The sequence below is a fragment of the Macrotis lagotis genome, chromosome 1, assembly GCF_037893015.1.
Source record: "Macrotis lagotis isolate mMagLag1 chromosome 1, bilby.v1.9.chrom.fasta, whole genome shotgun sequence".
Taxonomy (NCBI): Eukaryota; Metazoa; Chordata; class Mammalia; order Peramelemorphia; family Peramelidae; genus Macrotis; species Macrotis lagotis.
The window spans coordinates 724,433,077-724,456,390 of NC_133658.1; the positions used below are offsets into that span (position 1 = coordinate 724,433,077).

Genomic DNA, 23,314 nt, shown 5'->3' on the forward strand with positions numbered 1-23,314 from the left:
ATGTTTAACAAAGTATGTATGTAAAATGCTAACCTGACCACTCCCTGCTGAGGGGAACAGGTTGGGAAAGGGAGGGTGTAGGGAAATTTTGTAATCTGGAAATATGCATGCAGAATGGATGAAAATAAATAAATACATTTTTAATTAAAGGTTTTATTTATAATAAATACATTTTTTAAAAAATGAAAAAATTAGCACCCATAGGGGTTTTTCTCTGTTTAGTATTTACCTTTCTTTCATGTTCAAGACTATGCCCTCTTTTCTTGGCCTGTTTCTGTCCTTATTAAGTTTATAGACTGGAAGTCCAGGATTGTATTGGTTATGGTGCTCCCACTCAGTCTCTGAGATAGATGACAAGATAGATGCCAGCTCTAACAAGATCCTCACTTAGATGCCAACCTGCTATATTATTTAGTCTTCTAGCAAAAATATAGAGCAGTTTTTAATTGGGGGCTCATTAACTTTTTTTACTATGTTGATTACTATATTTCATCATTAATTAGTTTCATTTGACATCTTATGCATTTAAAAATATTCTGAGAAGGGATCCATAGACTTTACTAGACTGCCAAAGAATTCCATGACATAAAAAAATATTAAAAACTTCTAATTTAGAGGTATTTACATATTTTGACTTCTAACATTTGCCAAATTTAATATACAATTGCTTATTAACTGAAAGTTTGTTTACTCTAAGATTGAGACGTCTATTCCAGACAATATAGTAGGACCTTGATTAATCCAAGCCTTTCCTACACGCTTTGTCTTTCTCCCAGTTTTTTAACATAAGCATCACTCTACCTCTTTTTGCATTTTTTAAGATTGATGATTCTTCTTGTGGTTCCTGTTGCTTTAGAGACCTCAACAGTCACTATTCAAACTAGTTACTGGAGACAACTATAGTACTAGTCATTCATTCTCTTTTCATTCCACACATCTACTGCTGTCTGAGTGGATGCCAAGAAAAATGTTGAAATTAAAGTGAGAGGAGATATTTTTAAATGACTTCTCTACAAATTTTACCTTTACTTGTACCCTTAGTAATTAGAACCTCACACCAATGAATATTAAATGAATTAGGTAACTGGATAATCAATTGAAGGCATATAGTTACAGAGTAATGAATGATGAATAGTTTAATATTATTCTGGAAAGAACAGAGGGAGTCATAAATAGAAAGCTATAGGATTAAGTCCTTGATTCTGTTTTTTATCAGTGACTTAGATAGAAGTCTCAGATAGCATGATAATCAGATCTACAGAAGAGAGTTTTCTAAATTGTTCCTATTTGTCATTGTCTATGTCTGTCTATTTATCTATCTATGTATCTATGTATCTATGTATCTATCATCTATCTATTTCCTTCTTTGGTACTCATGGTACTCAACTAAGTTGTATTAGTGTTAAAGTGTTTATATATACTCCCCAAACTTCAACTGATCGATGTCCCCCAAATAGTTATAAAATTGCACAGCATCCCTTGTAACTAACTCTCCTAAAAAAGGATGGTAAGGAATAATCCATGGCAATTTTGAACCAAGAAAATGCCCTAAAATACTACTGTTTTAAATGGGAGCAATAATAATGTATTCTGACATACTGAAATTTTCTCAAATACAATTTGTTTGTTTTTAAAGGTCAAACACCCAGCAATCTGTAAATGAAAAAATGATTTAAGGTTTTCTTGGGGCAAATTAGACCGTGTTACCCTTGATTAATAATAACACATCACCACACTTAGTAGTGTTTTTTTTTCCTTTTTCAGGAATTGAACTAATTCTTTCTAAAGATATTCAAGACTACAATAATTAAATTGCAAGATACTTAAAAGAACTTATGAAAAACTTGGCTCTCAAAAAACTTTTGAAGAATCCTGGAGAAAGCACTGGAAGACTGATGAAGGAGAAGTGTTTCAACTTTCCAAAAAGATATAGTGTGAAAATTACAGTCCAGTGACTTCTAACTCCAAGGAAAATTACAAATAACTTAATTTTTAGAACTCAGTTTACATTTACTAAGAAGTAATGATAATTAACTTTGTTTTGTATAAAACTATTAGATTGGTCAATAAAGAAAATACTTCAGACACCCTATATCTGAAGTTTAACAAGAAGAGAGTAATGTGGACTGAATAATAAAGTTTTTACATAGGTAGCCAGTTGAAGGACTACAGTTAAAGTACATTGAATAATGAATAACTTAATGTTCCAGAAAAAAAGAGAGGGAGTCATTGGTGGAAAGCCCTAGAGTTGAGTTTTTGACTCTGCTTTGTTCAGAAGTTTTATTAATAACTTGGATAAAAGACTCAGATAGCATGCTGATCTGCAGTTAACAAAAAAAAAGAGTTAATATATTAGATATGAGAGTTAAGCTCAAAAAAAGATCTCAGTGGGCTAGAAGGGGTGTACTGAAACTGACAAAGTCATATTGAATAGAAATAAATGTCTTGTAATTAGAGATAATGGACTAGAGTTTTATAATAAAATATACATTTCTTAGGCATGATTGGTGTGCTTCATTGGTCTACTTGATTGTAGTTATTTTTTTAGTACTCTGTAAAATTTGATATGCATTAAAAAACTACCCAAAAGAAGTTTCATATGAAATCCTCTTTTTTTAGCCATCTGAGCATAGTAAAATGTTCATGTTTGTTATGATTAAGTTTAAAATGATTTTAAAAATGGAAACAATCAAGGATACAGAAAACTTGACAGTTATTTTCCTACAAATATCCTGAGTTCACTTTATTGTAACCTCACTAGTTGTTGAATGTGATGTGGCTGTCAACAAAAGGTGATGTCATTTTATACTTCAGTAATTCAGTGAAGGCATGATTTCATCACCATCTCCTTCTATTGATATATATGGCAAAACAGTTGTGATTTTCTTACATTATGTAATTTGCCTTTGTCCTTCTAAGAATCCTTCATGGATGATTTCTCCCATTGTCTTTTTTTTAGGCATCCTGGAGAGCTACTTCTTAAGGGTATACTATGGAGGATCACAAGTCAGGTTAGATATCCTCTACTGCAATCTTAGACTTCATTAAGAGAAATGAAATGTCAGTATAAGAAACATTAGACTTCTATTCTATATTAATCCAATTTTGTTTGGAGCATTTGCTTCAGTTCTGGGTTCCATAGTTTTAAAAAGCACACAGTATTTGGTAATGAGTAAGAAATAGAGTTGTGGATCAGAGGAATAGGTTAGGTATACTATATATACTACATACATACATACATACATACATATATATATATATATATAATATGTGAATATAAACTCCTTGTTTTCTGTCAAATGCAGATTTGAAGATCATGCTCTTTGAGTCTTTTATCCAAGTTATTAATAAAAATTCTGAACAAAGCAGAGTCAAAGAGCCAACTCTATACAAGATAATGCAAAGATTATAGTTTATTTTTTTTTTTAGATTTTGCAAGGCAATGGGGTTAAGTGGCTTGCCCAAGGCCACATGACTAGGTAATTATTAAGTGTCTGAGGCCAGATTTGAACTCATGTACTCCTGACTCCAAGGCCAGTGCTCTATCCACTGCACCACCTAGCCACCCCCAAAGATTCTAGTTTCTACAGTAAGAACCTATTAGTTGACACAATGTCTGGGAAAACTGAAAAAGAATATGGAATAAACTAGGCAAAAACCAAAATCTTACACCCTCTATGAAGAGAAGGTAGAAATGGGTATACATCTTGAGAGCAAGTATTGTCAGATTTTTCAATTTTTATCACTTGTGTTTGAACATTTAATAAATGATTTCCCAAGGCAAAGAGTTCAAAATTGAAAGGACACCCATCATTTGGGGAATGGTTGAACAAGTTATGGTGTATGAATGTTATGGAGTACTATTGTTCTATAAAAAAAAATGAATCATTGGACTTTAGAGAAGCATGAAAAACATTAAATGAGTTGATGTTGAGCAAAGGAAGCAGAACATTGTACACATTATCAGCAATATTATGAGTATTGGTCAACTATGAGTTGGTCAGCTGTGATGGATACAGCTCTTCTTGGCAAATCAGAGATCAAGGATAACCCTGGGAGACCCAATATGATCAATGTCATCGACATCCGGAGGAAAAAACAAAACAAAACCTCAAAATCTGAAAGTATGCTATATTAACTTTTTAAAAACTTATGTGTTTCCTTCCCTATTGCATGGTTCTCTTTCTTTGCCACTAGTCCTAATTCCTCCTACACAAAATGACTAATGTGTAAATATATCATACAGAAATGTCCATGTACAACTTTTACCAGACTTTTAGCTGCCAAGGAGAGAGAGGAGTGTAATGAGGGTGGTAGAAAAATGTGTAACTTATAAAATTGCAAATGGATGATTGTTGGAAAACTACCAAAGCATATAACTGGAAAAAATAAAATATCAATGTAATTTAAAAAAAATTTTTAAATGATTTTTCATTAGATCCCAGGCAGCAAAACTAAGATCCAATAGTTAGACATCAGTCACCAGTGAATCAAGCAACCATAAAGATGATACTATCCAACCCCTTCCCCCTTTTACAAATGAGGAAATGAAAGTGTTAAAAATGGAAAAATTAGATGGATTTAACCAGTCATTTAATTAGTTAATATTACATGAATGGATATTTTGACTCACTATAAGAAAGGATTTTTTTTCTTTTTAAAAGAGTAGTCCCAAAATGGAATAGATTGACTTTGTGAGGTAGTGAGATCCTCATTACTGAAAATGTAGACATTATTGAACAGCTACTTATCAAGGATATTTTGTAATGCATTTCTGCATGTAACACTGAGGTAACTTTGTACTTTAAGATTTTGTGAAGTTATTATCACAGTCTTTTGAATTATTTTATGCCTTCTTTTTTTTAAAGTTTTTACAAGGAAAATAGAGTTAAGTAGCTTACCCAAGGCCACACAGCTAGGTAATTATTAAGTGTCTGAGGTCGGATTTGAACTCAGGTACTCCTGAAACCAGGGCCAGTGCTCTATCCACTGTGCCACCTAGCTGCCACCTCACTTCATTTTAATTTAAAAAACCAGAAATACTGTACATGTGTAAGAATAAGATTTTAAATGAGGTAAAACCTGGCAAGTAAAATAATACCCCCCCTTAATTCATCAATTCTCTTATCTTACCCTGAGCAAAATATGTTTTGATTGTCTCTAATACTTATATAACATTACCCCTTTATTAACATAGTTTTTTCTATGAACTTCCCAATGTAACACTTTGGTGCTCACTGGAAACCAACATAAAAATGAAAACTAGCAGTCTAGTGTTGAGGAAGTAATGATAAACTATAAGGAGAGACCCAATATGAATTATCTGGCACCAATGCTGACTAGGTACCTAATCTAACTTGCAAGGATGGTAAAGCCTATCCAGTATACATTTCACCAATATAATATGCAATTTACAATATTGTCTGTAAAATGTTCTGCATTGCTAGGACAATTTGCTAAATAAAAGTAGAAGATGGTAAATTCAAAACTTTTCTTGAATATTCCTGAACTGAGGGAGGAGAAAAAGCAGCTGTTTTTGTAAGGGCTATAGCATACTAATGAAGCATCATCAATTTCATTTCTATTGTGATATAATCCAGAATTGATTGGGAAATTTTTCTCTGTTGGTTCAGTGTTGATACCTGTCAGTTGAGCCTCATGATTTGAACAGGAATTAGTTTCTAGAGCCATTGGATGAATCAGAAAAAGCCAAGATACAAATCATGGAAGTGAATAGTGAATGCATTAAATGTAGCAAGATGTCTATCTGGCATATTTTATAGGGTCTCCGATGATTTATTGAATTTAAATTTAGTTCTTTTTTACCCTGGTGAGATTTGGTAACTTATATTCCAGAACGATTTATTAACCATATGATTCAAATTCAGAGCAGCTTGAATGAAAAATACATTTGAGCCTTATTTTTTTTGTCCAGAATTATTCTAATGATATGTTAAGCCAGGAAATTCAGGGTTTCTGTAAATCTGTCCTATACATTTTTATGACTACTAATAACCACTATCCCCTCCAGAGAAATAGGTTTTACAAATTTAACAGAGGGAGAACAGACTAGTCCAAGAACAACCCTATGCGTAGATTAGGTACTTCTTAATTGGTTGAATGAAAATGGAGTTTATTTGGCCCTTGGCATAGAAAATTCACAGAAAGAAGGTGGGGAGAATATTAATAATTACACATGCATACCTTTCCCTTTCCTTTCTGTGCCTTAGGTATTAAAAGACTAGTTCAAAGCTATAAAAATGCCTTAAAGGCAGAATTACTCCAATATCTATCAGAATTTTAATGTCATTTAAAATAATAAGTATCACACATTTAGAACTGCAAGAGATCTTCTTTGAGGTCAAATGATGAAAGACTATCATTTTAGAAATGAGGAAACTGATTCTTATAAGGGACTTTGCCTGAGAACACCTTGGGAGTAAGTGGCAGACTCAGGATTTGGATCTAGGTATTCGAATTCCAAACTCAGCTCCACTTCCCATTATACCATGCTGTCTACATGGTAAGGAATAAGTAAACTAATATGCAGAGTAATAAGTGCAAATTTTAATATTTCCAACAAAAGCAAGAGTTTAAAGTTTTATTGTTTCTACCTTTTCAACCCATATATCTCACACAGTCACCATCCTAGGCCAACCACACTGGAGTATAGCAATAGTGTTCTAATTGTTCTAATTATTTCCAGCTTTCTATCCTGCCTCCATTCAATAGTCTAGGTCCTTTTTTCCCCAAGTATAGATCTGATGAATAACTCTCCTTTCCTCCTCTCCTATTCAACAAATTCCAATTATTTCATATTACTTTTATGATCAAATATAAAATATTTTGACATTTATAAAGTCCTTCCTAATCTGGCCCCTTCCTACTTTTCTGTTCTTTTTGCACTTTTGTTATTGTTCAGGCATTTTTCAGTAGTCAAATTCTTCAAGACCTCATTTGAGTTTGTTTGTTTTTTGGGGCAAAGATACTGGTTTACCATTTCCTTCTCAGCACATTTTACAGATGAGAAAATTGAAGCAAATAGGGGATAAGTGATTTTTATATATTATATATGTACAATTATTTTCATGTTTCATGTTCACCAGAATGTGAATTTGAGAACAAAAACCAGAAGGTTTTTTAGTGAGGAGGGGAGGCAGAGAGAGGTCTTTCTTTGTTCCTTTGGCATTAGCAGAGTAAATGCTTATGGTCTGATTGGCTGACTGTTGTTCAGTTTTGGGGTTTTTTTTTGCATCTGTCCATTATCACCATTCAATTCAGGTACAGATCATAGAACCCAAGAGTTGTTATTTCAGAACTGATCCAATTCTAACAATCCCTTCTAAGTCATTTCATGTCTCAGGGTATCAGTTTTCTTATCTGTAAAATGAAAGAGCTGAAGAGTATGACCCCTTTGGTCCCTAGTCATTCTATGATACTCTAAACCCCTAGAGTATTTTACTTCTCTATTAAAACACATATTTTTGTTATCCTATAGTTATTTATACATATATATTATCGTGTAAAATATTACCGTTTCACATAATTTTGTATTTTGTAACAATTTGTGCTGATATCCATTCTCCTGCTAGGCTATAAGCTCCTTATTATCTGTCAATGAGGTGATATAATGAATGATGTACATAAAATGGACATAATGGACATAAATAATGTGTATAATATATATATATATATAATATATATATATATGTATAAAACTCTCAGTGAGGGTTCCTTATTCACCCACTAGTTGTTTTTTATTTATCAATGAGATTATATATGTAAAACACTTCACAGTATTTAAAATATGACATAGATGTAAGCTATATCTAACTTCCCTTCCCTATCAGTATCTAGCACAATGCTTTGCCTACAATAAAGATTTTTTACTTAAGAAAGATTTTTTGTATTGTACAAGATTATGACATTTTTGAATACTAGGTCTATGTCTTATTTATCTTTGTATGTCTCACAGAATTTAGCACTGTGCCTTATACAAAGTAGATACTCAAAAATGTGAAATGAATGAATAGATGAATGAATAAATGAATCAAAACTCTCATCTTTACTTGTGGCAGTCAGGAGAGGTTATTCACCTTTGTTATTTATACAAAGACTTGAATTCACAATAAAGATTCAAATAGTGTTTTTACTAGATATTGATATTTAGTTCTATAAGAATATACTAGGAGTAGATGGGCAGAGCCATGGAATAACTATCTGATAAGGAGACACAGCAAAATCCTTTAGGGATCACAGATATTTTGGCTCTTGCTTGCTACTTCCCTTGGCATGTCAATGAACTACTGAACACTTTTCATATTGTGTGATATGGTATATATCTTTCAGAACTGAACAAGTCAGTTAAAATTATACATCTTTCATTGTAAGTCTCACAGAAACTAAAATCCATCTTTGAATAGAAAGGATTTATAGACCACAGGCACAAGTCAGTATTCCCTATGAGGGGAAAAATGTGGTGAAGCAGAAAGCACGAGGGACTTAAAGACAGCTAGAAATAAGTTCAGATTCAGACTCAGACACTTATTAGTCATTTATACCTATGCAAGTTACTTAACAGCTACTTTACAGAGTTTTGTGAGAATTAAGTGATTTTGTTAAATTCTAATTTCCACATAAATATGCATTCTTCTTCTTTTTCATATCCTTCCATATTTCTAAGTCTATTGGAATTTTTGAATGTCCTACTGTCACTTAGCCTTGACATATCCAACACTGAACCCATCATCTTCTCTCCTAGAGTAGTTTTCATTCCCAGTTTCTGTATTCTATAGAACTATTTGTCCATCTCTAGAACAGAAATCTTGGAATTATCTTTAAAGTTTTAGTTTCTTTCATGTCACATATAAGATTAGCCCCCAAATTCTAATATTACTTTTTTAAAACTGTTCTTTAATAATAAAACAAAACTGCCTCTTGAATGTATTCTTTCTTTTCCATTCTCCTTGCCAAGACTTCTTGTAATGGTCCTCATCTCTTTATACCTAGATTCCTGTAATAGCTTCCTACATGATCTGACTCTATTCCCTCCTATTCATTCTATATTTCACAGCCCCCCTAATATTTCTAGAGCTCAGGCAACACTTGTTGAGTTAATATTATTCTCTTGTCCAAGATCTCACTTGAGCCATATCAAATCCAGACTGTTCTCCTTCTTTTTCTAGACTATGCCTCAAGTTAGGTAACTGATCCAAATTTACCTTCTTATTACTCCTCCACAAACCCCTTTTATTCTATTCAGATCACTGGTATCACTGATACCCATATAAGCTGTGTTCTAATAAGCAAGCATATTTAAATGTCTGTGTGCTAAATACTAGGAATACCCTATAAAGGTGAGACAGCTCCTACCCTTAAGGAGATTATTTTTCTAACAATACAATAGGCACAATGCAGGAAGTGGTGACCAGTGGAGGAAATTTGGAGTTAGGAAATCAGCAGTCATGGTTGGAGCTAAAGGACCAAAGATTTTCATACCTTTTCCAGGAGCAAAAGTATTATTTATTTGATTATTTCTAGAGTAAAAAATGGAAAATTGAAGGGAGAGGGGAGCTGTGTACATGTGCCAATATATGAAGATAAAGTAGAGATCTAGTTAAACCATTTTAGGAAAATCTAAGTCAGCAGCACTTTCATCTAGGGAAATCATGGAAGACTTCATAGAAGTTTCAGGTGAACTGATTCTTGAAGACAAAGATTTTGCCAGGAAAAAATGAAAGGGAAGTTCATTCTAATCACATGAGACAACCTGTAAAAATGCATGGAAGTAGGGAATGGAATAAAAACTGTGGAGAATGACTTGTAGTATACTCTGATTGGAATATAGAATTCATGAAGACAGGAATATGAAATGGAACCTGGACATATATGTTAGTGTTCAGTTATTTTTTCCATGATGTCTGACTCTTTGGTTGAGAATAAATGTAGAAAGTGTTAATTGCCAGGAGGGGAAATCTGTATTTTATCCTGTAGGGGTATAGATTGGGAAACAGGAAGCCGCTGATAGTTTTTGAAAAGCTGAGTAATATAATATGCATTCAGACTTGCATATTAAGAACATTGCTTTGGCAGTTGTGAGAAAAAAGGGGGAGAAACTGCAGGCAGGAGACCAATTAGAATATTATCACAAAAGTCCAAATGAAATAGTAATAAGAAGCAGACTCAGGATACTGACAGTTGGTATTAAGGAAACAAAAACAGAATTATGGGAGGGATGTTGTGATGATAAAAGTGTCAGAAAATGAACATCTAATTTTTTTGTCTGGGGAAGTTGTGGGATCAGAGTTCAGAATGACTGAATAAATCTATATGGCTGAGAGGATGGAGGTGCCATCAATACAGACTGGGAAACTGTTGAATTAAATGAATTATGTGTTATCATTACCTGAAAGTTAATCATCCATTTTTATTCATTATGCAATAGCAAAAGACTAACCAGTAAACTGTTTTCATTCCCCATCTTGTGTTATAGCATCAAGTTCAAATGCATCTGAACTTAGGTATAAAACAAAACAAAACTGAACACAGGAGCTATCAGCTAAATAAATTGTGAGAATCATTGCTATTATGATGAGACATCAGTTCAACTTACCATCTTGCTGATTGCTTTCTCTTTGTTTTCCTCCTTTTTCAGTTCTCTTCCCAAATGTTCACAGGAACTATCCTCATTAAAAGCATGTTTCTCCTCCATAAATCCAAGTGTCTTTTGTTTGCCATGGGGGACTTCTCTTGTTTGAATGTCTTTAAAAAATGTTTCTAAGAATGGCAGCTGTGGGAATGCTTTATCATTCCTCTCCACTACTTCCTTCACAAATTCATATGAAGAAGTTTCTGTATCAATGATTCCACAGATGTGGAGATCACTGTCAATGGCAGGGGTTAAACATTCATTGTTGAAAAAAGTGATTGTGCAGGGTTTTTGTTTAATGACATATATTTCAGGAACAATTTCTGATTTACCATCAGATCTCTCTTTTGGAGGATGTAATGAGGGGCATAGCTTGAGAGGAAAAATATAATCTTCAACTTTAGCTGAAGTAGAATACAGTGAATCCCTAAAGAAATGTTTTTTAGGCTCGTTAGTAATACTCAGGTAGTCAGGTCCCTTAATATATGTTGAGGGCGATTCATTTTGCTTTGGTATTTGTGGAATAAAGCAAAGGTCCTTTGGGTGAGATTCAGATCCCCAGGGAATGATAGCTACCCCAAGATGGTTAGCTGATCCTCCAGTCTTTGTGTCTTTTGATGGCTCTGGATTCTTGGTAAGCATAGAAAAAGAGGGTACCTGCTTCTCTTCAACAAACTTAGCTTCCATTCCAATGAATTTCATCCATTAGATTCTGGCACCTTGGATAGTGTTATTCCTGGTTGGCTTGGTAATTGTAATTATTCATATTATATCCTATCACCATTACCAAATTCTGGAACTCCTTGCACAATAAAAAAAGGTCTTCTTTCTCTGAAATTAAAAATTGCATATTTAATTTATTTTCAGGTTATTGTTGTTTTGAAAGTAATGTTCATATTTATAATTCAAAATTAATTATAATAAAGATTATAATTAGTCACAATGCCCATATTTGAAGCAGGTTAAAAACTACTAATTATATGACTCAGGAATTGTATTCTAACTTTCTAATGTGAACATGGACCTTCTAACCTTGACATTTTTCTACAAGGCCATGAACTTGACTTCATTTCTAACTAATAGTTTCTCTGCATACAAAATCACTAAGAAACACAACAAACCCTAATCTCTATACTCTTATCAAAATTCCATTCTATAAGTATTTAATAAACAGACTGTTATGTATCTACTTTGCACCTTATATAGACATAACTACACAGCCAAGAAATGAGATGTGTCCTGACCTGTACTTTGGCTTCAGCAGAGAGCAGCTTGTCCCAGCAAAAACTATGATGATTGTTTAATCCACCAGGCAATCTGGAGCTATAATTTCTAGGTGGGAAAATTATGATCACCCACAATTATACTTTTAGCATTAGCCCTTATTGACAGCATATTACCTGCTAAGAACATAAAGAATGCCAGAACTTTTGGCAAGATGACTAAATGAGTGGTCATGTCTAAACCCAGCTCCCCTTTATCACTTCAATACAATAAAAAATGTGCTAAATAAAGAAAATTCAAAAAGAGGGAAAGTTTAAAAAAACAATAGAAAATCAGTAGATGCTTAAGAAATAAGTGCAAAAGAGATCCCAGTATAATTAGCAAGCACTTATGTAAAACATGAGGTTTATAAAGTGCTTTATAAGTATTATCTCATTTTATCCCTATGACAACCTGGGAGGTAGGTATTATTATTCTTTTCATTTTGGAGTTAAGAAATCTGATATAGACAGGGGATAAAGTGCTTAGGGTCACACAACTAATAATCGTCTGAGGTCAGATTTGAACTCAGGTCTTCTCAATTCCAGGACCAGTGCTCTACCCACTGCACACACTTCCAGGATCAGTGCTCTACCCACTGTACACATAGCTGCAATCTTTTTAATGAATTAATAATACAAGGACATGGAAAGCAAGGAAAACTATCCAGAGGAAAGGAATTGAAAAATAATAACTTGACCTCCTGGAATGTGAGTGAAACAACTGTCAGAACCTCTCAAGAGGATAAGACACTCCAGAAAAGAATTAGAGGAGAAATAAGGATTGAAATTTAAGTGAATTTAGAGCTACTAATGAGGAATTAAAAATGACTAATAAGAACTGAAGATTTGTTGTTGAATTGCTTCAGTTATGTCTACTCTTCAGGACCCCATCTGGGTTGGGGTTTTTTTTGTTTTTGGATTTGTTTTGTTTTTTCCTTATCAAAGATACTATAGTGGTTTGCCATGACTTTCTCTAGCTCATTTAACAGATTAGAAAACTGAGATAAACTGGGTTGTGACTTAATCAGTGTCACATAGTCAGTGTCTGAGGACAGATTTGAATTCATGTAGATGAGTCTTCCTGATTCCAATGCTCTATTCATTTGTGCCACTTAAGCTGTTCTAAATTAAGGTTTAGGACAGTGAAAAATCAATGAAGGATTTTTAAGTAGTGGATTTCTGAAAAAGATAATGGTAGAGTCCAAACCCAAAAATTCAGGGCAAAACAAAAAAAAAAATAGGGTGAAATAAAAAGAGAGCTCAATTGGAAGAGAACTTGAAGACCTTAAAGATGAAATTCAGACAATCTAGATATTATTGACCCTCTTAAAAAGTCTAATGAAACAAAAATCTTGAATACCACATTTTGGAAAATTTTCAAGAAAATTTCCCAGAAGCACTGGGAACAGAAGACTAAGTACAAACTAGTAAATTCCTTAAGAAAGGAATTTCCTCAAGAAAAATCATGGTTTATTCCAGTCAGAAATAATGTGGGATCATAGGGCTAGATATGAATGAAATAGAGACCAAATAGATCAGGACAATAAGGACCAGGAAGGTTAAGTTACTTATCCAAAGTCACATAAATAGAAAACATTAGAAGAGAGATAGTTTTCAAGGTCCAGAACTTCATTATTGAAGGGAAAAAAAAATTGTAAGTAGATAGGAGTAGACAATTCACATTAATGAATAGCATTTTGAATCACAAAGGACTTCTCATCCACAATTAGAAATGAAAGGCAAGACTGGAATATTCTAAAAAGCACACCAAAATAGCAAAGCCTGAAAAACTGAGCATATATTCTTTATGAGAAATATAATATACTTTCAAAACTTCTTTCTAAGAAAATCAGATATGCATGGAATCTTCTATGTGAAGACTCAGAAATATTACTCAAAAGATATTATTCAAAGCTAAACAAATCAATATAACATGAAATTAGTAGATAATAAATTAATATTTACATACTATAAGGAGCATATAAGGGAATTATTTTGAACTGTGCTGTTATCTAGGCTGGTCAGGAAATTATGAAAAAAGAGAATGATAGTAGAATCAAAGGGTCTACAAATGCATCATATCGTGTGTATTAGAAAGAGAGAAGGAGAAAGAAGGGAGTGGATTGTTTTGAGTATCTAACCCTAGTTCTGATTTTTTTTAAGGAAATATTCAGAGTGGGCAGAGTAGAGAGTGGTACTTCTAAATCAATGTAAAAGCTGGGATGATATTCTTTCAAATAGAATAAGTTGTAAGTATCTTATTCTGCCTTTCCATTTAAAAAGCAGTGTAATGAGATTTTACTGGATAAAACAAAGTTAGCAATTATAGCCTTGCATTTTAATGGGTTCAACTTGACAATAAAATGAGAGCAAAATGCAAAATAAAGTAGAAAACAGAACCCAAGAATTTGCTTCAAATAGGCATCATACTTAAAAAATTAAGACAAGGGGCAGCTAGGTGGCACAGTGGCTAGAGTACTGGCCCTGAAGTCAGGAGGACTGGAGTTCAAATTTGACCTCAGAACTTAAAAGTTACTTAGCTGTGTGACCATGGGCAAGTCACTTAACCCCACTGCCTTGCAAAAATTAAAAAAAAAAAAAGATGAAACCAATTAAAGTGAGGGACTGAAATTGTTTAGATGAAAAAAGCAAGAATTGCAATCATGATTTGGGATAAGACAACATTAAAATAGTTACTTAAGATAGACAAATGGGGCAGTACATTATCAGTAAAGACTCTATGGACAATAAAATAATATCAACATCAAATCTTTTTTTTTTCTGGAGGCAGTTGAGTTAAATGACTTGTCTAAGGTCATACAGCTTGTAAGTATTTGAGAACACACTTGAACTCAGGCCCTCCTGACACCAGGGCCAGTATTCTAACCACTGAACTACCCAAATGCCCCAGTAGCAAATCTTTATGTAGCCAATGTACTCAAAGTATTCAAAGGAAAAGTTAAATGAAATGCAAAATGATTGTTGCTTTATTTATTAACAAATTCAGCAGAAGAAAAACTAGATGTGATGACCTATTGAAACTTTCCAATGGAATTCTTGGAGTAATCTTTAAAAGTACAATTTCATCACACAACACCTTTACAAATATTGATCATGTTTTGGAGGAAAAAATAAACATAGATAGATAGATAGATAGATAGATAGATAGATAGATAGATAGATAGATAAATAGATAGATATAGATAGATGTAGGAATTATGACCACACATTTTTTGCTTTGTCCCAAGGATCTGTGATTTTTTTGTCTACCTTCTAGTTATTAGTTTTCTGTCTAGTTTTCTCTGTATCTTTATTTGGAAAAACAGAAAAGCAAATATCAACTGTTCCCTTAAGTCCTTCAATTTCTATGAAGATAGTCTTTACAAACTTTAGAGTCTTTATAGTATTTTTTGGTAATATTTTTGTCCCTATATGAATCATCAACTGAGATTTCAGAAGTTTGACAAATATCTAGATTATTTCCTTCTCAATCTTAATACATACTTCAAATAGCACATTCTCCAATTTTGTATATTCAATATTTGTCAGATTCTGCACCTCTCATCAAGTAGTCACAGAACCAGAACATATCTCTTTACCTGGTGTCATTACCCCTTATCTTTCAGTCCCTGGAATACACCATTAAATGCTTGTTGACTTAACTTATTTAATATTATATTTTAGATACTGTTTCAGGTGTTGGAGCAAGGAAAGTAAAAAAATAAGTCTCTGTCTTCGAGGAGTTTACATTCTATGGGGTTGGTGAGAAAAGACAACATGTACACAGATGAATAAATATAAAACACTTTCCAAGGGGTGAGTGAACATTAGTAACCCAGGGTAACAGGAAAGCCACTTATAGGAGATAATGCTTGAGGTGAGATTTTAAGGGAGCTACAAACTCTGAGAGACAAAGATTCTTTCTTTTGTTGCTCTTCAGTCATTCAACAATCATTTATTGATTATCCAGTAATTGTTGACACCATGTATTGTGCTGAGGATTCAGAGACAAAATTGAAACAATCAATGCCCTCAAAAAATTGCATGAATACATATTAGGAAATGCCAAATATAAAAACAGAGTAAATGCAAGTAATTTCAGCAAGCACTACCACCTGGGGAAATCAACAAAGACCTCATTTGGGAAGTCGCACTTTTATAGAGATATAAAGGAATCTAGGGATTCTAAGATGTGGAGGGAAGGAGGGATTGCTTTCCAGGCATTGTAAAAAGCATGTTCAAAGGCAGGTAATTGGGAAAAGGAATGTCATATGCAAAGTACAACAAATAGGACATTCCCCCCCACTTCCTTTCAAGGTTCTGATGATCCTCATAACTCTGAATTAGTGGGGTCTTTTAAAAGTTTTTTTCCCCTCATTTTCTTTCAAGATCTTTTCTTCTATTTTCCACTTCATCATCCTTGCTATGCTGTATTATAGAGAGGTGTTCCTTCATTGCCCTCTTATCTTCTCATCTAGAAGGAAAACCAAGTTATATGCAGTGTATACATGCTTGGTTTCCTGTGGCAGACAGGAATGTGGTCCAATCTCTGTGCGGTAGAGCAGTTCCATACTCGCTGAAGTGGGAGTCCTCTGTTATTGGTGTCTGTCCCTAGCTACCCTTGCTGCCAACTGCAGCAGCATACTATTTGTTCAGTTCTGCCTGTCCTTGTAGGTCTTTCTGTTCTGCCTTCTCTGTCTCTTAAGATCCTTATTTAGTATCCTGCTGGGCAGTAACAAAGGCTGGTGAGTTTTAAATGAATTGAAGGTTAAAAACAAACTTGATGAATTGTACAGCAGGGCACAAGTAATATACTTGTAATTATTCAGTTCATCACAAATCTCTTTCTTCTGTTTGGAAAGTAACCACAATCTTAAGTTTGTAAATGGACTCCTGCTTGGTCAAATTTTTCCAGGCATTTCTATTTGGTACTGCTTTTATTATTTTTAACAAAAGCTCACCCTTAAAAAAAAAAAACAGGTCAGGCTTATAAAATACTTCTCAAGGTTCAGTCTTTTAATAATCCAAGCCACTAGGAGGAAATGTTCATTTTCTCCTGGATAAGCTAACTTGACAATAAGATGTAAAGGCACAGGCTCCGTTGGCTCTTCCCTCAAGTAATAATGCTTTCTTTCTAATTGGGGCAAAGTTCTAGTTATTGTTATAGTCCACTGCGGTGGACTATGACAATCTTAGCCTCAGAATTGCAGAGAAGTCTGTATTTTATATTCATTGGAAGAATAAAAAAAACAGGTCCTGAGCTGCAAAAATTTAGAAATGTTTAACATAGCCATAATTTATATTTTGAAAGAAAAACGGATGTTAATATGTATCCTCATCCAGCCTGCTATATACCACTGGAAAAATATGTGCTCTACAAATCTATCTACATTGGATTGAAATTTTAGACAATAGGATATTAGGTAAATACAAAATTTCATTGCACAAAATATGCCTTTAATAGACCCTAAAAGCATTTAGTGCTGCTACATTCTATTAGGTAAATAACAATGTATTACTAGAGTTAGTACAAATTTCAGATGATGAATTTTTAATAGCCTTTTGAAAAATTTCTGTGCATTTCCCTAAGGATATCCACCCCCAACTTCTCTAATGGGAAGACAACAAAGGAAATACATGTATAGAATCCCTGTTTCAATTAGCAACTATGGGCCACCATTAAATCACAGTGATAAAAGAAACCTAAATCTTTGTCCTTAATTCATTTTATGTTCAATATGTTTGGAATACTACCCCCAAGGTGAAAGAAAGAAAGCCTGAGACAGGCTAAAATAGAGTTTGCATAACAGAAAGGTAAATCAACCAATATAACAATTCTAAGATTGGTTTTGTGCTAGTATGAAATTGACAATTGGGATCAAAGATTTAGGTGAAATTCCTAGTGGGAATAAGTAATATGCCTTAACCAATGGCCCAGTTATCTAACATTCTAAAGGATAAATTTAACTACATTACTTTGGTGGCCACAGGGTTCTTGAGCTAAAAGGAATTCAGGGGAAATTTGTGGGGCAGAAGTGCTGGACTGTCCCTAGTAGGGCTTAAAAAGTTGCATGTGCCCATAGATCTATGTTAGTTTGTACAAATGAAATTCTCCATGTCTAGCTCAATGCTTCACTGTTTACCTAGTTAACAGATCCTTGATTTATTAGTCTTGGCCTTTATCTTCTACTAGTGAACCTGGTTTGGTTGTGTCCTTATTTCTGACCTCTGTTTGGACAACATTACTACTTTTGGCCCATTCATCTTCAGGAATGGAAATCCTGGTCTCTGCTCTTGGCTTCTACTCCTGAGATGTCCACTTTCTGGGTCTTTTAGTTCCAAAATCTATGTCTATAACCACTGAGTTCTGCCTTCTTCGACCTATTATTCTGTTCCTACATTTGTCACATAGCTTGAGTGGTTGAAACCTCTCCTTTACTCCGCAATGATGAAAGGTTCTGGTGAGCCCATTGAACTGAGTAGACTATGGCCTTGCACCAGACTCTAAAGAAGAAAAATAGAACAGTACCCACAGCTTAGCATTTAAATTTTCTTTAATTTTACTTCATATTTATTAGTACAAACTCCTTAACAAGATTACAGAGTTCTTGGGGCAGGGTCTATGTTTATAATTTTAAATAATTAACAAGAACATCTAATGATTTAAAAGAATATGTTGATATACACTGATCTTTATAATTGTACTGTTTTTATACAAGTTACACATGATCTTACCAAAATCCTATAACTAGATATAAGTATTATTATTTTTATTTTACTACTGAGAAACTGAGGCTCAAAAAATTTAAATGACTTGCTTGCAGTTAAACAACTAATTATTGAACGGGGGGCAGAGCCAAGATGGCAACAAGAAGGGATCGAGTCTTAGGAGCTCTCTGATAAAACTCATAAGCTAAGGACTCTAACTAAGCTTTCTAGAGACAGAACCCACAAAGGGACCCAGTGAGGCAGTTCTCCTACTCAAGGTAACCTGGAAAAGAGCAGAAAGGCTCTGCTTCCCGGGGTCAGAGGGGTGGCCCACAGGAGGGGTGGCCCACCAGAGCAAAAGAACTTCAGCCTCCCGGAGGCAGTCCCAGGGCACTGGGAGCCGTGGCTCACAGCAGCGGGGGAGTCTCCTGAGCTGCACCCTGGGAGCACCTGGCACAAAGTGGGGGAACAGCAGGGGACCTCTGCTAGAGCCAGCACATGGAGCACAGCCCTCAGGGCACACAGCCAGCAGCTTGGTCTTTCTCCAGCCCTGATCCAGGAAACAGAAGCAGGCATGAGCCCATTGAGCTGAGGGAGGGGAGTGAAGAGAGACTGCAGAGCCCTTCTATCCTCTGCCCCTGGAACAGGACTCTGGGGCTCTGACCACATTCAGATCCTGATCCCAATCTAGGCCCCCCCATAGAACAGCAGCCCCCCCCACCTTGGCCCATGGCAGAGGGGGGGTGCTTCTGGTCATTCACAGACCAGGAGGGAGGACAGAGCCTCACACACTGAGACCCTTGTGGGAGTGTCCCAAAAGCTCAGGAAGCACCCCCAAACCAGGCCCAGGCTGGGAAAATGAGCAAGCAGAAAAACAAAAGGAAGACTATTGAGAAATACTTTGCAAATGAGCCCAAGAAGGATCAAAATACTCAGTCTGAAGATGAGGAAGCACAAGCTCCTGCATCTAAAGACTCCAAGAAAAACAGAATTGGGCTCAGGCTATGACAGAGCTCAAAAAAGACTGAAAATCAAATGAGGGAGTTAGAAGAAAAACTGGGAAAAGAAAGGAGAGAGATGCAGGAAAAACATGAAAATGAAGTCAGCAGCCTAGTCAAGGAAATCCAAAAAAAGCTGAAGAAAATAGCATGCTAAAAACCAGCTTGGGTCAAATGGATAAAACAGTTCAAAAAGTTATTGAGGAGAAGAATGCTTTAAAAAGCAAAATTGGACAGATGGAAAAAGAGATAAGAAAACTCTCTGAGAACAAATCCTTCAGACAAAGAATAGAATTCAGGGAGATTGATGAATTTACCAGAAATCAGGAATCAATACTTCAAAACCAAAAAAATGAAAAATTAGAAGAAAATGTGAAATATCTCATTGAAAAAACAACTGATATGGAAAACAGACTTAGGAAAGATAATTTAAAAATAATTGGAATACCTGAAAGTCATGATCAGGAAAAGAGCCTTGACATCATTTTCAAAGAATTACTACAGGAAAATTGCCCTGATATTCTAGAAGCAGAGGGCAAAATAGAAATGGAGAAAATCCACCGACCTCCCCCCCCCCAGAAAGAGATCCCAAAAAACCAATCCCTAGGAATATTATAGCCAAGTTCCAGAACTCCCAAGTCAAAGAGAAAATATTACAAGCAGCCAGAAGGACACAGTTCAAATATCGTGAAGCTGCAGTCAGGATCACACAGCAGCAACTACATTGGAAGCTCGTAGGGCTTGGAATACAATATATCGGAAGGCAAAAGAGCTTAGAATGCAGCCATGAATGAACTACCCAGCAAGGCTGAATGTCCTCTTCCATGGAAAAAGATGGACTTTCAATGAACCAGGGGAATTTCAAATGTTCCTTTTGGAATGGCCAGAGCTGAACAGAAGGTTTGATCTTCAGATACAGGACTCAGGTGAAGCATGGAGACTGGAGGAGAGGGGGGAAATATGAGGGACTTAATGAGGATGAACTGCATGTATTCCTGCATAGAAAAATGACACTGATAATACCTATATGAACCTTCTCAGTTAATAGAGCAGGTAGAGGGAACTTTTATAGTTGAAGCACAGGAGAAAGCTGAATTTGAAGATAAAATATGGTGTAAAAATGGAGTCAATAGGAAAAAAGGGAAATGGAATGGGAGAAAGAAAAAGGAGAGGGGGAATAGTCCAAGATATTTCACATAATAAATTTTTTTTTATTACAATGAGCTATTGCAATGATATGGAAGTGGGGAGGCAAGGGGGAATGAGGGAAACTTTGCTCTCATCAGAGATGGCTAGGAGAGGAAACAGCAAATATACTCAATGGGGTATAGACATCTGGAGTAAGGAGGGGGAGCAGGGGGAAGGGGTGGGGATGTGAATAAAGGAGGAGACGATGGACCATGGGGGGAGAGTGGTCAGATATAACACATTTTCTTTTTCACTTCTTGCAAGGGGCTGGGATTGGAAGGCCTGCCCAGGACCATAGGGCCAGGTGGATTCTGGGCCTAAGGGGTGGTAGGGTGACTGAGGGCCTCTTGGCCCCAGGACCAGGGATCTGTCTGCTGCGCCACTCAGCCACCCTACAGCAGAGTCAGAGTGAAAGGAGAGAGAAAATATAGTACATGGTAGTGGAGAAATAAGAAAGGAGGGAGTTGCGATCAGCAATGGCAACATTGGAAAAATATGGAAGTAACTTTTGTGATGGACTTATCATAAAGAATGTGATCCATCCATGACAGAGTTATTGGTGTTGGAACAAAGACTGAAGCACATTTTTTGGTTATTATTATTTGGGGGAGGGTGCAGGGCAAGTGGGGCTGGATGGCCTGCCTGGCGCCACATAACGGGGTGATCTTTGGGTGTCTGGGGCTGGATTTGTACCCAGGTGCTCCTGACTCAAGGGCCAATGCTCTGTCTGCCACCCAGCCACCCCTACTATTATTACTATTTTATTTTATTTTGGGTCTTTTTTTTTTCTTTTTCTTCTTTTTGGTTTTTGCAGGGCAACGGGGATTGGGTGGCTTGCATGTCACATGGCCGCGTGATTGTTGGGTTTATGAGGCTGGATATGGGCTCGGATGCTCGTGGCTCCAGGGCTGGTGCTTCGTCCATTGCGCCACCTGGCCATACCTACAATTATTACTATTATTTTTTTAATTTTAATTTTTTTTCTCTCCCCTTTACTTTTTTCACCCAAACAAGTTTATCTATATTCAAGGGGGGGGAGGGGTATTTTGTTTACTTGTAAACAAGAATATTTTATTAATGTAAGAAAAATTTGTACAAAATGAGAATAAAAAAATAAATTTAAATTAAAAACAACTAATTATTTAAAGGGCCAAAATTTAAATCTAGATCTTTTAATTACTAGTCTCATATTCTTTCACCGAAGATTAAAAAATGATGATGAAATGGAAATTTAGCTAATAAAAGGAGTCAAGTGACCTTGATGATTGAGTGCCTATCTGATGATGAGAATACTTTACTACAATTTATGGAATTTGGGTTCATAACTTGTTTTCAAACTGGGGAAAATCTTTCATTTCTGTTAATACATTTCTCAAAATAGTTTTGAACACCATTTTTGAGGTTGCCCTCAAAACCATAGGGTCATTGGATTTTATAAATGGAACTGGAAGCGACCTTAGAGGATTCAAGTCCAATATCTTCATTTTACAGATATACCAGGGCCCAGAGAATTAAGTGCTTGCTCAATGTCATCTAGATCATAAGTATCAAGGACCAGATTTGAAATCAGGTACTCTGACTTTAAATCCAGTACAGGTCTACAGCATCTGCTTTTTGGAATGACAAATCTTTGTTCTTTGGAACTTGGATTTGAATTTTTGAAAAGAACAAAATAATATTCATGAATGAATAGGTAGACATGATAGTTACGCTATTTTTGGTTCAAAATTATTTTGTAGAAAATACACCATAGATTAAGGAACATGAATCAAGAATTTTAAAAAAAGAAGAAATTAAAACTATCAACAACTATTTGAAAGATAGTACCAAATCTATAAATAATGGAAATGTAAATCTTGCAGTTCTAAGATTTCACCTCATATCTTTTATAGTGGAAAAGTTGATAAACTGAGATCTGAAAGAGACCTTTGTGACTATGTCAAAAGAGATAAATCGCATATAGTGGATGAAGAAATATAGACACATTAATGTAGAGTTGATAAAGCTGAGAATTGATGTGGAAAAGAGTGGGAATTTGCAAGAAAATAAACTTAACTGCATAACATTTGATGCTACTACTCCTAGATATGTATCCCAGGTCAAAAGCAAATAGAATGATCCTTCCTTTAGGACACATAAAAATTATTCATCACAGTCCTTCTTATATAGCAAAAAAAAAAATGGAAACAGTGGATGCCCATCAATTAGGAAATGGTTAACAAATTGTAACTATAAATACAATAATGTCATGATTTAAGATAAGAATAAATATGAAGAATTAAGAACAATATGGGAATACTTGTATGTTATGATGTAGAACAAATTAAGCAAATTCAAGAAAGCAATAAACAAAATACCTATAATAATAAGAACAAAACCCAACATTAACAGGCAACTGAATGCTGATTCATTCAGTGAGTCATTGTAATAACTAATTTTTTTCCAGGAACAGATGATAAAATGTGTCCCTCTTTAGTAAAGGACAGGGAACTACAAATGGAAATGTG

The 23,314-nt window shown here is 34.9% G+C and overlaps 1 protein-coding gene across 5 annotated transcripts in view; it reads right to left on the minus strand.

Moving 5' to 3' along the window:
- LOC141507910 (uncharacterized) overlaps window positions 1-23,314 on the minus strand; it is a 244,758-nt gene that overhangs the window by 85,823 nt on the left and 135,621 nt on the right. For 4 of the 5 annotated variants that reach the window (XM_074216045.1, XM_074216042.1, XM_074216044.1 and 1 more), the window contains one exon: window positions 10,613-11,479. In XM_074216045.1, coding sequence (XP_074072146.1) covers window positions 10,613-11,350 — 738 coding nt within the window. In that variant the 5' untranslated portion in view covers window positions 11,351-11,479. Of the gene's footprint in view, window positions 1-10,612; window positions 11,480-11,892; window positions 11,981-23,314 lie in introns of all 5 variants that reach the window. The other variant, XM_074216043.1, reaches the window with a different exon arrangement.